Source organism: Strongylocentrotus purpuratus, unplaced genomic scaffold, assembly GCF_000002235.5.
Source record: "Strongylocentrotus purpuratus isolate Spur 01 unplaced genomic scaffold, Spur_5.0 spur5_scaffold_17, whole genome shotgun sequence".
In the NCBI taxonomy this organism is placed as follows: Eukaryota; Metazoa; Echinodermata; class Echinoidea; order Camarodonta; family Strongylocentrotidae; genus Strongylocentrotus; species Strongylocentrotus purpuratus.
The window spans coordinates 15688792-15705722 of record NW_022145602.1 but is presented as its reverse complement, the minus strand read 5'-3'; the positions used below and the strand labels follow the sequence as shown (position 1 = coordinate 15705722).

Here is a 16931-nt window from a genome sequence, read left to right as displayed (position 1 = left end):
AACGAAAAGAGAGAAAGAGTTATTGAAGACGTTGTATTAATGCATTTCAATAAGGAAAATTAGAACAGACTTCTTTGACATTTTCAATGACGTTTCTTTCCTAGAGTGACGTTTTCAATGAAGTTTCTTAAGTGTTGATAATAGTTTCATAAATAAATACGGTTCTGCGGACAATAGTCATTCACTCTCCTCATATAATTCACTTCCCCATGAAGTCTAAATGAGAATAAAAACTGCACTTTCAGATTTTATTTCTTACACAGATACAACCTGAAATGGCGCGGAATAATGAATACTAGCTGTACGCTTAAATCATGTGATTTTGTAATAATAACCATGGATTTCTCTGACCCTACATGACAAAACGCCATTTTGTGACCATCCATGTTGCTATCAATAATCAAAGAAATTATTACCTCTGATTGAACCCTTGTAAAGTGCGTTTGTGACTGTTAACTCTGAATACAAAGCCGTTCTTAATTAGGGCTGGGGGTATGATGAAAATGTGTGTTATACCCACATCACAGCCCCGTTTCACAAAACTCGTCATCAAATAACAAGTAGCATTAACTGTTACAAGCTACTGAAATCAATGCATTTGATTGGCCGAGAGCAAATTTGTCGTAGAATCTCAGCATTTGTTATCAATAATAAGTTTGATGAAACAGGGTACTGCTCCTCTCAATGGGTTAGGTTGTGATGTTGTCTGAAAGTACACACAGGTAAACAGTTTCAAAGAATACATTGCTTAGTTTTTTTATACGATAAGGCTCCATGTACGAAAAAAATGCCCTTGCATTGTTTAACAATCCTTTGCCTCAGAAATGACCCCCATTAAATATCTAGAATGTTGAACGATGAAGGAGACCACATCTTTTTGAAGAGTTCAAGAGAAGCGTCTCGTAGGCTCCACGGCATTGTTTCACGATCCTATCGAAACGCGAGTTAAATTTAATACAGGTGTTTCAATGGTTGACAGTGAACTTATGATGCTTGGTGGAACGCTGCCCTGTTCTCACTGAAGCAGAATAGGTCGCGAAAAGGCCTCGATGGCTATTTGGATAATAGCTCCACAGTATGTTGCAACGCAGAAGGGCACTAACGGGGCACAGGGATGTCTCGACAACTCAATCAAAGAGCGTGAAGTTGTGTCTGTGAAGAACTTGATGCTTCACATTGTCACTTTGCGTGTAGCACGGAAACGAAGCATGTAGAGTTAGAGATGTCAGAACACAGCACCTTGGAGTATTGGAGCACAGAAGTCGAGCTGTAGTGTGGACTCTTAGAATGTTTTGCTTGACGTATCATTCCTACTCATCCACCATTCTCCGGGTTTGAACACTGCTGCATTGAAGAAACAGTGCCAAGGACGCACCCCTTTGACACTTTCAATGAGGTTTCTTTCCAAGCGATCATCCACTCTCCAGTATGCCTCGAGCTCCATTCATCACAGTTATCCCACACAAAACTTCACAAGAAAGAAATGATACACTATCATTGAGATCACACTCCTCCCCAGCAGCGATAAAAAACGTTGAAAAGACGATAAAAACGAGAAGAGAAAAATTCAAGAATTGGCAGTTCTTGCACAGGTGGGAAACAAAAGTATAAAGCTAGTCTTCTCCCGAGTCTTTATCCAATAAAAGTGTGCTAGTCTTTGACAAGTCTGTAAATGTGATGTTGCGGCCCATGTTCACTTGTACACACTTCAAAGACAAAGGCGATGCATAGTAACGTCTCGTGCGTGTCTCTGTTCGTGACGACCTGGAACGGAATGGAATAAAATAAAATAGAATATCCATTATCGTTGCAGATGTAAGACAAGGATAACACAGGTATACTTGAAAAATTGAAATAACCTTGTGCCCAATGAAATCCTTGCAGTTAATTGGCTGTTAACAAATTTGTTACAGAAATTTGGCAAGGTGTTCAAATATTACCCCAGCTCAAGCTACGCTACCAACTTCGGTGCCTTCCTACCGGACCCCATTTTTACACCTGGGTGAAGAGTGGCAAATGCAGATTAATGTCAAGTTATTGACAGTTAAAAGGAGAGGGTCCTCAGTACAGAAGGTCAAAATTCTCTGACACCAGACTTGGTGGAAATACCATTAATGGTCGTACAAGTCTGCACACAAGCAAACCAATAGGCCAATCAAGAAATACTCCCTAGTCTCTAGTCTTCGGTTGATGTGAGATAATGATTTTACTATATGGGTTGTTAACAGAGCATTAAAATAAGGCCTGTTGGTCATAACACTAAAGTCTAATCCTGGTAATTGAAAACACCTGTTATTAGGTAAGTACGCGAATGGTGTCAAATTCCCCATGAGAGCCTACTTCTAAGTGACTTTAAAGCCCATCTGCACTAGTTTGGCCAGGGGGATTAGACCTCCCTGCAAGGTCACTGACAGGTGGTTATCTCATCAAATCAGCTCTCAATCAACATAAGAAAAGGGGCATCATGGGGATCAACGGTTACCGCTTAGGCATTGTTTGATAAATAGAGGGCGCAAGTAGCTATAAGTAGTACAGTGGGGCTTTAAATGAAACAGGGCCTGTTGCCTATGTGCAGTAGAAACAACACCTCACCTGTAGAATTGTGAAGTTCTCTAGAACACTGTTCATCATGTATTTCTCTGGGAGATGCTTGAGTTTGTGGATGAAGTTGATCATGTATTCACACATGGGCGACCGCGAGATCTCGTAGATGAAGTGACCGTTCTCGTACCTCCCGTACTCCGTCTGAAAAAGTCAAAGAGGGGGATCTCGAGATGATGGAACGTGAGCAGGTATACCGTCAACCCAACCCCATCCACCCAACCAAAAAAAAACAGTCATGTTACCCATCTACAACATGGATTTTTAAATTTGATCAGGGAAGCTATCTTGAATTTAATTTTTAAACAGTTGTGCCCAACTTACCTCTATCACCATTTATATATACATTATGTTTATAATAATAATAATATAATGTACTAATATTACACCATCTATCTAGTAAAACTATTCCGAGGTGCAATGTCATTTCTAATGTATTTATTTATATGGAATTAAATATTTTGTAGTCAATGTATTGTAAAAATTATTTTATATATAGATTGAATTGAATTGTATAAAATTGAGCTGAGCTGAACTGAATGGAATTGAATTAAACTAAATGGAATGGAATTGAATTGAACTGAATTCATTTTGTTTAAAGGTGATCGATGAGCTTTCATTCTTAAAATTGACAACACTAGAGATTTAATTATATTTGAAAGCTTTTCTAATAAAAGTATCGTATCCAAAAAAATCATACGTAGACAGAAATTAAATATGAAAAACTGCCAATTTACATGGTGAAAGAGTGAATTTTAAAACACTTTTCAACGCATTGAAAATTCAAGACTTAAAAGCATTAATTAAATGATTTTATTAATCAAAGACAATCATTGTCTCCTTTTGCTTATGCCTCTGGAATATATGTTTACTAGGGCCAAAATATGAAAATTGGTAGAAATTATTGAGCCCTGCCCCACCCCAAACCACACCCCCCCCCCCCCCCCCCCCCCCATTTGCTATAAAGTGTGTCAACTGTTTGTAATTTGGCAACTTTTATTTTTTTCAGGTTGTTAAAGATTTCAAGACATGATTTCAGTCCCCCACCCCAAAGAAAAAGAAGAACAAATTTCTAGTTCAAACACTGCGATGGGCATTCAAACGTGTCAAAATATGCCATCTGTGTTTCCGAATACAAAATTTGAAGCATACATACATTGTTCAGTCGACTTTGACTTACCTCTACTTTTTCTACAACTTGTTTGCCAAACGAACAGACTTTGGTTGAACACGTGATTGTCATTTTCTCTTCACTTTCGTAACTGCAGAGAGAAGAAAAATGAATTTGTGAGAAAAAGTAGAGAGCATTGATGGAGTTCATGGACAATTATTTACCTGTCAACTAACAGTTAAGAAAAGATCAGGGCCCTGTTTCACAGAACTATTATCAATCACAAGTTAGAATAACTGTTATAAGCTACTGAAATCGTGGCATCTGATTGGCTGAGGGCAGATTTGTCGTAGAAATTTATAATTTGTTATTGATAACAAGTTTTATGAAACAGGGCCAAGAGCCTTGAATAGTATTTTTAAATTCCAAAATCAAACCCTGTCCTACAGAGCTTTGCAATTGATCCAGATTGATTAATCAGAAACTTAGTTTTAAAAAACTCTCACATTCACATTCTGAATACTGAAATACAATTATACTTACCAGGCGAAATAATGAAATAAATTCTAACGTGGTACTTAACAATGATTTAAGCATTAAATTGTATAAAATTACGAAAATGGGTCTATTGTTCCCCTAATGATCACTTACTGGCTTGTGACTCCATAGAAGACATCTGTTTCGTCTGACATATTCGTGTTGAGGTCCGCCTGTCAAAATATATATTAAAAAGGAAGAGTTGATTAATCTCATAGCAAAACAAGGACGTCTATTACATTAGTTGGAGTGATTTGTACAAATAGGATAATTATACAATGCATTGTCTGGGGAGGGGGAGTTGAGGGGGAGGGGGAGGTGGAGGTGGAAAGGGTGGGGGAGGTGGAGGGGGAGGGGAAGATAGAAGGGGAGGGGAGGTGGAAGGGGAGGTGGAAGGGGAGGGGTAGGGGAAGGTTGAAGGGGAGGTGGAAGGGGAGGGGGAAGGGGAGGGGGAAGGGGAAGGGGAGGGGGAGATTGAAGGGAAGGTTGAAGGGGAGGGGAGTTTAAAGGGGAGGTTGAAGGGGAGTGAGAGGTGGAAGGGAAGGGAGGGGGAAGGGGAGGGGAAGGGGAGGGGAAGGGGAGGGGAAGGGGAGGGGAAGGGGGAGGAGGAGGGGAGGGTAGGGGAAGGTAGAAGGGGGAGAAGTTGAGGGGGGAGAAGTTGAGGGGGGAGGGGAGGGGAGGGGAGGGGAAGGTGGAAGGGGAGAGGAAGGTGGAAGGGGAGGGGAGGCGGAAGGGCAGGTGGAAGGGCAGGGGTGGAAGGGCAGGGGAATGGGGAGGGGGAGTTTGATGTGGAGGGGGAGGGGAAGGGGGATGTGGAAGGGGAGGGGAAGGGGGAAGAGGAGGTGAGGGGGCGGAAGGGAAGGGGGGGGCAGAAGAGGGGGCGGAAGGGGAGGGGGGCAGAAGGGGGGGTAGGTGAAAGTGGAGGGGCATACTCACCCAGAATTTGACGAGGAAGAAAGCTTCAGCAGGCCCTTTCTCATAGAGGTCTTTTAACCCGCCTTTCTTCTCAGGAAACTTGTCGTATATTTGCCTCACATCGACTGCCTGTAGCAAAAGAATTGATAATGAAACAAATATAGGATTGAAATTAAGAAAAGGAAAAAATACAATCTTTTCTTGGTCTGCAGGCACTGACTCTACATGGACACTTCAACCAAACGCCATAACGACTTAATACCAAGCCTAAATATATCAAATACATACAAACAATTTTTTTTTCCAGGTGATTTGTACACTTAAAGTCCAAGTCCATTTAGCAGGGAGCTGTAAAATATGAGATGCATAAGGCACTTACACCTAAATGGGAATCATAAAGTAAATGCTGAACTCATAGAAAGTCAGGTTAAGATTTTTGAGGTATATCTTATACTTTCTAGTGGTACACAAATTATTATTTTTTCAGGCGATTGGTACACTTAAAAGTCCTTTTAGCAGGATGCTTCACAATATGAGATGCAAAAGGCACTTACCTCTAGGAGGGGGTCGTAGAAGCTGACGTTAGGACCGAGATGAACAAAGAAATGCTTGTTATACTGTGGTGAAGAGAGAAGAGAAGAGAGAGAGATTCAGGTTCAGTTTCGGTCGTAACCAAAATCAGACATTCACATATTCAGAGATCTCAGGACAATAATACAGTCAAAACTGTCTTAGTGGCCACCTCTCTATAAAGGCCACCTGTCTGTAAAGGCCACCTGTCTGTAAAGGCCACCTGTCTGTAAAGGCCACCTGTCTGTAAAGGCCACCTGTCTGTAAAGGCCACCTGTCTGTAAAGGCCACCTCTCTATAAAGGCCACCTGTCTGTTAAGGCCACCTGTCTGTAAAGGCCACCTGTCTGTAAAGGCCACCTGTCTGTAACGGCCACCTCTCTATAAAGGCCACCTGTCTGTAAAGGCCACCTGTCTGTAAAGGCCACCTGTCTGTAAAGGCCACCTGTCTCTAAAGGCCATCTGTCTGTTAAGGCCACCTGTCTGGAAAGGCCACCTAGATAGTGGTGGTGGTTATTTTACCTGACAGCTAAGAAAGCAATAAATGCTTGTCAGTAAGTAACCTGTCTACAGTGACCACTTTTTCTCTTCTCATGGGTGGCAAATAGATTATTAATCACTGATTGACCAGTAATTCAAATTCATTCCGGACATGGCAAATCAATTTTTGCTTTAGAGTCAAATTCACTGAATTCATTGCTATATGACAGTTAGCAAACCAGAAAAGAATTTCAAAAATTGTTGAACTTTAACCTTCTGCAGTTAGAAACCCTTACAATTCACAATGTTTCAATATTGTGATTTCATGTTATGGCAGCATGAAACTTTAACGAATTTCAACCAACCACAAAATTCATGACAGTTTCTAGCACGCCAAGGATTCAGGTTTAAATCCAGTAATCACATCGGCATATCTGCCAACCTTCCAACAACAAAAATTAGGATTATCACTCAGCAAAATTTGAAAAGTGTATTTTGTATGCTTTTAAGTACAAGTTTCCAGAAAGAGAACAACATGTGCCTATAAGGCCGTGTCACACAGAAAAATCCCTTAAAAAAATCCCTTGAAAGGGAGAATTTTCTTGCTTCGTTAAAAGATTTTTAATGGGATAATTGATGACAGACAGCAATTAAGAGGATAACTACAATCTTGATAACTAAAATCCAGATTTTTGGCCTCTGTGCGACACCGCCGTATGTTTCACGACACATTATTCTTGAGGTTCGAAATAGGAATCCTTCCTCCAAAATAGGAATGGATGGCGACTATGCAATCAGTCACAGGTGATTTGAAAATTGATTAAAGATTCCAAGATGAATTGAAAAGAGGACTTACGCTGTCTGGTTCTCTCGTCCTCTCGATGAAGGCTTGGAACTCGACGAGCCGTAGCTTCCTCATGCCGATTGACCTTCCTTCCCACGCGGGTGTGGCCGACGCGTACTCGCTGACCGTCGTCGCCGTCGGAGGGTAAGGCTGGGCTGATGTGAATGGTTTGATGCTGGGGTAGAGAATGGAAGGGCTGTATCGGTGAAGATTGGTTTATAAATAATATACTGTTGAGAACTAGAAGGGCACTAGTCCTATCGGAGAAGGATAGGAGTAGACTCCATTCTGGCTCTCAGTGGATGAAATGAAAAGTGTGAGATAACATGAAAATATGAAAGATAACAAAGAAAGAAAGGAAGAAAGGGTGAAAGAGAAATAAAGAAAGAATGGAAGAAAGAAAGAATGAAAGAATGAAAGAAAAAAAGAAAGAAAGAAAGAAAGAGAAATAAAGAAAGAATAAAAAAATAAAAGAGAAATAAAGAATGAGAAAAAGATAGAAAGAGAAATAAAGAAGAATGAAAAAAGAAAGAATGAAAGAAAGAATGAAAGTAAGAAAGAATGAAATCAAGAAAGAGAGAGAGAGATGGGAGAATAGGAGAAACGGTCAGAGAAAGGGAGAGCAGAAGGTAGAGCGAGAGAGGGGAGTGGAAGGGGAGAGAAAGAGAGAGAGAAAGAAGAGAGAGGGAGAAGACAGGTAGACATCAAATCATGCACATAATTTTTTTTTAGAGAGAGATATATAAAAATATTAAAAAACAAAGGAAGAAAGAAAGAAAGAGAGAGAGAGATGGGACAATGGGACAAACGATCAGAGGAAGGGATAGTGAAAGGGGAGAGAGGACAGGTAGACATCAAATCATGCACAGAAAAACAAATTAAGAGAGAGACATGTACAAATCAAAACATTCAAGGAAAAAACAATGTTTGAAAGGATTCTAAATCATATTGTGACAAGCAATTGTTTGACATTGCACAATATCTTTGGCTACTCTTTGGAAAGTCTTTAGGTTCACTGATTATAGTTATATCCTTTATTATTTCTCCTTAGATTTCTTCAGTCCCATATATACTTACTCATGAGATGGTCCTGCTTGTGTGAGCCCGGGTTGCCATAATTGCTGTAGCAAAAGAAAAGGAAAAAGAATTCTTTGAAAAACTCATTCCAACAAAGACAAAACAGCATTCCTGCAATTCTGTTAGTACAAGTTTTATTTCCATTTTAAGAAAATAGCGAGAAGGGGGCAAATATATCAGAAAATATGTATGTTTCGATGTCTGTGAATAGGACTGACTGATCATGGCTCCCTAAATAAGTACAATTCAATTAACCAGTTGTCTACTGCATTGTGAAAGTCCTTAAAGGCTGAACATAGGGACCATGAGGCTCCCATAGGCAAAGGGTTAAATCTATAACATAGATGTTGTCCTGCATCGTCTTCTAATGTAATAATATAAAAAAAGAGGGAAAAAAGAGAAAAAAACAGCACTCTTGGTTCGAAGGAGCTCTTTTGGATTTACCTTTGCAAAAGTAAACAATTGTTGCAGTGATTTTTTATATAATTTTCATATACTTTTTGTTGCCGTTTTATCTTTTTTGAGCTTTCAAAAGCTAAATTGCTCTCCGCTCCCATGTATCTGTTTTTCACTATTATTTGTTTTTCACTGTTGCATACTTCTTCACAATGTGCTAACTAAAAGTAGTACTATGCAGACGTCTCTTCCCCAGATACTTAATATCTGAAATTGATATACTTATGATTCATTTCAAATTTCTGTAATTGACCCCTTCTAGTTATTCCCTTTAAACTGAACACCTATTTCTTCATTCTCTTTTTCGATAAAACAGGTAGACATACGTCCGGGGGCCATGCACATCCATCAACATTCAAAGAATCGGCAGAATGTGCGAAGAAAACAACACCCAAACAGAAATGTGTTTCCAATTTCATTGGTTTCCTTCACACCTGTAGATCACACCTGCTGGCGACACTACCGTTGTCTAAAATATCGCGAAAAGTCAATATCGATCCCTTTCATTAACCCTTCCACCGCTGTAACATGTTAGGGGTACAGGTGACAGAGCAACGTGGGGCATTTAGAGGGTTAACATGCCAACGTAAGTTTCAAGGTCTGGGGGAAGAAATTTTCCTTGAAGGAGATAGTCAAGATCGTCCGCGATGAGTCATGGTCGCGTCCCTCTGTGGTTTGCGAGGGGTGCAGGGAGGTGCTCCCTTTGGCTATTCGTCTGGTCTCTTAATCCTAGCGAGCCGAGGTGCTGCCATAGGGGACCCCCACATTACACCTGCCGTCTCCTCTTCGCGTCCCGCAAGCGCCCCCGACCCCGAATAGATCCCGCGGAGAGTCTACAAGAAATGTCTGTGTTTAGAATCCAGGAGGTTAAAAGGAGGTTTGGGTTTCTTTCGTATGATTGCCGTTCTTCCTTTTCATGTGTGATGTGAGGAAGGAGAAGGGGTTCAGGATAAATAAGGCATGTTGCGGGAAAGGTTGGGAAAGTGCAAGTTTGTGAGCCTTCTTGGTGGAGTTGCCAAAGTTGTACTTTTGTTTTGAGCTTGGTCATGATGAGGTGAAGAAGTGAGTGGGGTAGCCATGCTCAAAGGATAAAGGCTAAATGGAGCCCCCCCCCCCCCCCATCCTCAACAAAACAAAATTAGTCAAGTCTAGCATATACCAGGGTCAACCCCTATTCTTCCTGCCCCCAGGGGGGGGGGGGTAGAGAACCTTGCTAACAGGCTAAATGCAACCCATCCCCCTATCTCATTTAATATAGGGATTTTAAAAAAAAACAGTAAATGCTATCCAAAAAAAAATCTTCAGAGCTAGATGTTATTGAGAAGAGAGGATGGGGTAGCCTTGCTACCAGGCTAAACAGAGTGCCCCCCCAACTCTCAACTAAATAATTGTGTATATTTAAGTCACCCCCCCCCCCAAAAAAAAAAACAAACAAACAAACAAACAAACAAAAAATCCCTCAAAATCCATCCCCTCAAATTAGTTTGTGGATTACTAATTAAAAGTACATTAACCCCAAAAATCTGGTGCAACTTTAAGCTTCTATCAAATGCTCTCATTCCATTTTACTCATTTTACTTGCATGCATATCAGACATTGATCAAATCATTATCACAATGCTTTAGATCATCTGGGATAGAATTTGAAACATGCTCCATCCCCCTGTTACAGAGAAGGTTGAGTTCTGGCAAAGATGACAAAATAGTTTGTGAGCATTCTCAATTTTTCATTATTTGTTGTTGTTCAATTTGGAAGAATATCACAGTAGAAATGTCCCCTAAACAGGATTGCTCGTCATATGCCCTCATATTCAAAATAAGAAATAGCTGAAAAGTTTGGATGGGACTTTCATGCTGTATGTTCGTGTAGTCCCATATATACATTTTTTGTGTGATTTTCATTAAAATTGAGTCAATCATGTCAGCCATATCATTCCAAAATTCACAGTATATAATTATTCATTCTTTTTTGCAACATCATCAGATTTTCCCCAATAATTCCCATCACCATGTGCGGTAACTGCATGACCAGTACTCAACTTTGTCTTTCACAGAAATAAGTGTAACCAAACTTTAAGATGCAACATGATTCCAAGGAAGCAGAATTGAAATGCTTAAATTAATTATTCATCATCATAATGTCATGCTAAATCATTCATCATCAGTACCTTTAATTCTAACTGATTTTGTCCCTCTAGCTCCCATCTCCTCAAAAACTGAAAAGAAAAATAATATTTAAAAATAAGGTCGATTCACAATCAACAGCACCATTCAGCCACACCGGTGTTTAGTCAATTGCACATGATGCATTATGGGGAAAAGTCGACAAAAATATAAGCCGTGACTTTTGTTATATACCATTGGTGAAACAGGGATTTGATCAAACATTTTGGTAGGGGTTTGTTCGAGATAAAATGACTGTTTTGGTCATTATGGCAAATTTTTGACAAAATGTATGACTTGGAGAGGGGGTTTATAACAATTTCGATCCATAATATATTTTGAGTAGTGCCCCAAGGGAGAAGGCACTTACTAGAAAATCATAAATTAATATTTTTGTACAGGAAAATAAAAAGTTATCAGCGACTACGTCATACTCCACTGACCAAACTACTAATTTGAGATTCGCATAGACTTAGTGATCTCACATTTCAAACGTTCAAACATTCATAACTTTCTTATTATTGGTCTGATTTATTTCATACTTACACCATCTAATTTTTCTGCTTTCATACAAAATGAACTTATTACAAGGGTATATGGATTGCCCTTTAAGCCCTTTACAGAGAGAATTCAGTATTCAACCGGTTAATATTCATGCAAATGACAACTTAGGCCAAATTTTAAAAAAAACATGCTTAGCGTCCTGTTTTTTCGAAAAATAGGAAGGAGGAGGCCCTTTTTTTCTTTTCTTTCAAAATGGCCGCTCAAAATGGAAGCTCGGTAAATTTTCCCTGACAGTCGGGCTATTTTTCAAGATGGCCGCCAACAATTTTTTTTTTTTTTTTTTAAATCAGAAATAGATCCATTTTAGCAGTGTTTTTCATGTTTTTTTTCTTCAAAAAAAAAAAAAAAAAAAAAAAATTCAAAAAATAAATAAATAATTAAAAAATTTAAAAAAAAATTAAATTTAAAAAAGGAGGTGGCCCCCCAAAAGGAAGCGGGCAGGGACGCTAAACATGTATATTTTTTTTAATGGCCCTAGCATGCCAGAGAATATCTTAAATAACACTGAAGGAATAAAAACAGATTCTGTATATTCCAATCTGGTTTAAAAGCAACACATGAGACTGTAAAATACACTGAAGCGAGTATTAATATCATTTAATTAATATGCGATGTCCTATAGGTTTCATCTAACGTTCTTTATTGCTTAGCCTTCGACTATTTAAACATTTGCAGTTTGGGTGATGGGATGCAGGCAACAGTTTTATTCTCCCCGTTTCATCACCTCACGACACTAAAACTTCAACTGGGCCGGACATAAAATTCGCAAAGGAATTCCATCCTATCTTATATCGCCTCGAAAAGGGGGGAAAAGCGAGGGGGAAAACGATAGTCGATGACGAAGACATAGACAGTTGTCAGACGAGGAAAGACTTAGAGGGAAAGTAAGAAGGCAGCAAAGGGATTTTAATTGATGCAGACGATTTGCTTTTATCTGGAACAAGACAAGAGGATAGAGAAGAATGAGAAATCCCAGGTTTAATTTGACACAATATAGAGCCTGGAAGATCATGAAACATTCATGAGTATGTAATCCAAAGGGATCGCATCTCCAGGTAGTAATATTCATTTCATCAAGTTTGCCTGGGTTTTTCCCCTCCATAAACAAAAAAAAATGCAAGGATGATGTGCTTTTATGCAGTGCATGATATCCTACCACCAAAAGAGAGAGAAAGTGAGAACAGAGAAACAGATAGCTACTATAATTCCAATCATGGACAATATCATGAGATAGTTAAAATGTCTGAATAGAAGAAGGTATATTTGGGGTAAGAAGTGCTCACATTATACAGTGTATGGTTACCTGCTACCAAAAGAGAGAGAGAGAGAGAGAGAGAGAGAATAGAGTAACAAAAACTATTGTAATTCTAATCATGGTCAACATCATGAGTCTGAATAAAACAAGGTATAATTGGGGTAAGAGATGCTCACATTTGTCAGGGGCGACTGAAGTACTGGAGTACATGTAATAATAATAATAGTAATAATAATAATGATAGTGGGCTCTTGTATAGTGCTCTTGACTATGACTATTCAGAAATCGACAATTATTACCCCGGCTTTAGCATGGCTTTGGATTTGTATCGAGGCACTTCACAAAGATGTATGCATAAGATTTGGTGACATTACGAAAACGGTCTTTTCCTGCCAACTACCCGTACCCATTTACCTCAACTCGGTGGTGTGGAAAATGTAGATAATGTCTTGCCAAAGGACATTAGAGTTGTGGTGGGACTTGAACCCCTAACCATTTGATCAAAGGTCCGGTGACATATCCACTAGACCAAAACACCTCCAGTGTACTAGAAGTGAGTTAAAGCGGGACTGCACTACTTGTATCTACTTGGGCCCTCTATATAGCCAGCAATGCCTAAGCGGTACCCGTTGGTCCCCCATGATCCCCTTTTGCTTAGGTTAATTGAGAGCTGATTTGGTGAAATAACCACCGGCAAGTGACCATGCAGGGAGGTCTAATCCCTCCTGGCCAAATAGTGCAGATAGGCTTTATCTAGTGTAATGAATTAATCATAAGTCAATTGTCGAAAGACGTTTACACATACTAGGGTGTTTCACAAAGATCCGAAGTTGATCTCTAAGGTGAACTTAACAACTATGGAAAGCCGTTAGCAATAGTATCTATGAAAATATTTTGTAAAAGTTATTTTAAAAGGCATAAAATGTTGATTCAAATCATTCATGTTTTCTATTATCAAGGAGATTTCATGTTCTTGATGAGAAATTTATAAAAAGTCAAAAATACTTCAATTCTCACTTTTAAATGTTTTATTCTAAGGCTACAAATGACTTTCCATAATTTTTAAGTCCAACTTAGAGTTAAGTTTGACTTAGTTTCTTTGTGAAACCCCCCTGGTGTGGTGGTCTCACAGGGATAAGGTGGGCTGAAGCCGACTATCTGGGGTAACATCTCGACTCCTTAAGACACCTAAATGTACAGAAAAACTCCTCTACGTAGGATCCACCACCCTCCGCCTAGTTGAAGATGGGAGATAGTGGGCAGGGCTTTAAAACAGGGGGCGTTTCACAAATCTTGTCATCAGTGACAAATGACATTTGTGTTATAAGCTACCAAAATCCTTGCGTCTGATTGGTTATCAGCAGATTTGTCACTGATTTTTGTTATTTGTCATTGAGAAAAGGCTTTGTGAAACGGCCCCCTGGTGTTCTTAGGTAAGGTGGTCTAAGGAGCTGCCCCAGGTAACCCCAAGTCATCCTATGATACTCAAATATAAAGAGAGAACTCCTTTATCATAGGATACACTAAGGGTGCGTTTAATCGACACTTTTTCACCCTAGAATCACGGTTTACAAAGACATTTAGTTTAAAACGCAATGCCTTCAAGCGATTTTTTCGTCGGTCGTAAAAATAAACGTGTTTGAAAACACAAACATGAAACGCTGAAAAAGATGCGTTTTGTATCATGATTCTGCAGAATCACGGTCGCTAAAATTTGATTGAACGGACGGAGTTTTCAATGATGATTGTATGACGGAGCCTGTTCCGGTTTGGACAAAAACCGCACGCCTGCTTTCATGCAATTTGCGTTTACTATACCATGCTCTTTATCGTGGCCTGTTCCGTTATGTTATACCTTGTTTTCCTCTTTTTCTCTTTCTGTCTTTCCTTATGTTATTCTTTGTTTCTTCCTTCTATTCTTATGTTATTCTTTGTTTTTTTCCTTCTCTCACCTTCTCTTATGTTATTCTTTATTTTTATAATTCTATCACTTTCTCTTTTGTTATTCTTTGTTTCTTCCTTCTATTCTTATGTTAATCTTTGTTCTTTTCCTTCTATCAGCTTTTCTTATGTTATTCTTTGTTTTTATAATTCTATCACTTTCTCTTCTGTTATTCTCTGTTTCTTCTTTCTATTCTTATGTTAATCTTTGTTTTTTCCCTTCACTCAATTCTCTAATGTTCTTCTTTGTTTTAATCATTCTATCACTTTCTCTTTCTGTCTTTCCTTATGTTATTCTTTGTTTTTCCTTCCATCACCTTCTCTTATGTTATTCTTTGTTTTTATAATTGTATCACTTTCTATTTTGTTATTCTTTGTTTCTTCCTTCTATTCTTATGTTAATCTTTGTTTTTTCCCTTCACTCACATTCTCTTATGTTCTTATGTTCTTCTTTGTTTTAATCATTCTATCACTTTCTCTTTCTGTCTTTCCTTATGATATTCTTTGTTTCTTCCTTTTATTCTTATGTTATTCTTTGTTTTTCCTTCTATCACCTTCTCTTATGTTATTCTTTGTTTTTATAATTCTATCACTTTCTCTTATGTTATTCTTTGTTTCAATCATTCTATCACTTTCTCTTTCTGTCTTTCCTTATGTTATTCTTTGTTTTTATAATTATTCTATCACTTTCTCTTTTGTTATTCTTTGTTTCTTCCTTCTATTCTTATGTTATTCTTTGTTTTTTACTTCTATCACCTTTTCTTATGTAATTCTTTGTTTTAAGCATTCTATCACTTTCTCTTTCTGCCTTTCCTTATGTTATTCTTTGTTTCTTCCTTATATCACCTTCTCTTGCGTTATTCTTTGTTTTAATAACTCTATCACTTTCTCTTTTTGTCTTTCCTTATATTATTTTTTGTTTCTTCCTTCCATCACCTTCTCATTCTTTGTTTTATTATTGCGATCTATGCTCAAAACAGCAGTCGACAGTCGGCCGTAAACAATTCCAAAAAGCGCGCGCCGAAGTTGACCTATACTTCCTGGGTCAAACTGCGAGGGTGATGCACAGTGGCTGGGCTCGAAATGAGCTAGAATCAGTGTTGATGAAAAATCGCTTGAACGCTAACCGCAATGACCTTGTTTTTTGTAACGGCGTTTTGAATTGTGATTCATGTTTGTGATTCTAGCTTCGAAAATTCGATTGAACGCACCCTAAGTGCGTCATCTCCCAACTAATAGAGTGTGGCTCAAATACATCCCCCTGTTCCTAGTTGGGATGGTCCGAGAGGGGCCATTCCTTATAAAGGTAACCATAATCTATCCTACAATGGTGATATTATTATTATTATGTAAAGGAGAGCCCCCCCCCCCCCCCAGCCTCTTTCTTGATACAAAATTAAAAATTATTATTATTATTATACATTATGTGCACAATCTCCCTAATAATGGACAAGATACATGTATTAAGGGTGTGGTTAAAAGACATAGCGGTGTTCCTGGATAGAATGATCCGAGAGGGGTTGCCCCCGGTTACCCTAAACCGTCTAAATTAATACTACTCATATATACAGCAGAATCGCCTTCACGTTAAGATACCGGTATACTATGGGCATCCATTCGCTATGAAAAGTCCAGAAAAGGGGTGTGGATCAGAAAAGGGGCGTGGCTCAAATACTTACCGGTGTTCCTGGGTAGGGCGGTCTGAGAGGGGCTGCACCCGGTAACCCTAAACCCCCAAGCCCCATGGCAGCAGCTTTGTTCTGTAAGGCAGTGGCCGAGACGATCTGCGCTGATGACATCGCTGCCATGCTCTGTAAGGCCTTGTCTTTTGTCGCTTGATCCTGCTGTAATGGACGAAGGAACAACAGGACCAACAAAAATACATTTGTTAAAAAGAATATTTAAAAAGGAAAAGGAAAAGAATGGCGGACAGGTCTGGCTCTGATTCATAAAACTTGTTATCAACAACAAATGCTATATTCCTATGACAAATTTGCTCTCAGCCGATCAAATGCCACGATTTCAGTAGCTTGAAACAGTTAGTGTAACTTTTTATTGATAATCAGTTTTATGGAACAGGGCCACATGCCTGTGTATGATAAAAAGTCATTATTATATGTATCTCCCCCGAGTTAATCATTTCTCCTTCAATAAATTTTGACTTACAAGTAATAGTGACTTCTGATTATTTTTTTTTAGTTACAGTTGCAGTTTCTGGGCACAGGCCAGTCAAAAGTGTATCTTAAACAAGTAAGGACTAACCAAATAATTTCCACCACTTTTGAATAAATATAGAAGTGGTTGAATTTTACAAAAGTCTGCTTGAAAGAACGTAACTGCAACCTTTAACCTTGCAACCTTTAACCTACCCCTAACCTTAAACATAGCTGCAACCACACACTTTATCCTAACCTTAAAC

General features: G+C 38.8%; 1 protein-coding gene across 1 annotated transcript in view; it reads right to left on the bottom strand.

Annotated features, from left to right (window-relative positions):
- Window positions 1–1043: 1043 nt before the first annotated feature.
- The window catches only part of LOC580208 (transcriptional enhancer factor TEF-1), a gene marked incomplete at its 5' end in the record, with an annotated part of 29451 nt that continues 13563 nt past the window's right edge, over window positions 1044–16931 (bottom strand). The window contains 10 exons of the mRNA XM_030988251.1: window positions 1044–1764; window positions 2593–2745; window positions 3782–3863; window positions 4364–4422; window positions 5186–5293; window positions 5719–5781; window positions 7070–7253; window positions 8135–8178; window positions 10758–10805; window positions 16192–16356. Coding sequence (XP_030844111.1) covers window positions 1651–1764; window positions 2593–2745; window positions 3782–3863; window positions 4364–4422; window positions 5186–5293; window positions 5719–5781; window positions 7070–7253; window positions 8135–8178; window positions 10758–10805; window positions 16192–16356 — 1020 coding nt within the window. The remainder of the gene's footprint in view (window positions 1765–2592; window positions 2746–3781; window positions 3864–4363; window positions 4423–5185; window positions 5294–5718; window positions 5782–7069; window positions 7254–8134; window positions 8179–10757; window positions 10806–16191; window positions 16357–16931) is intronic.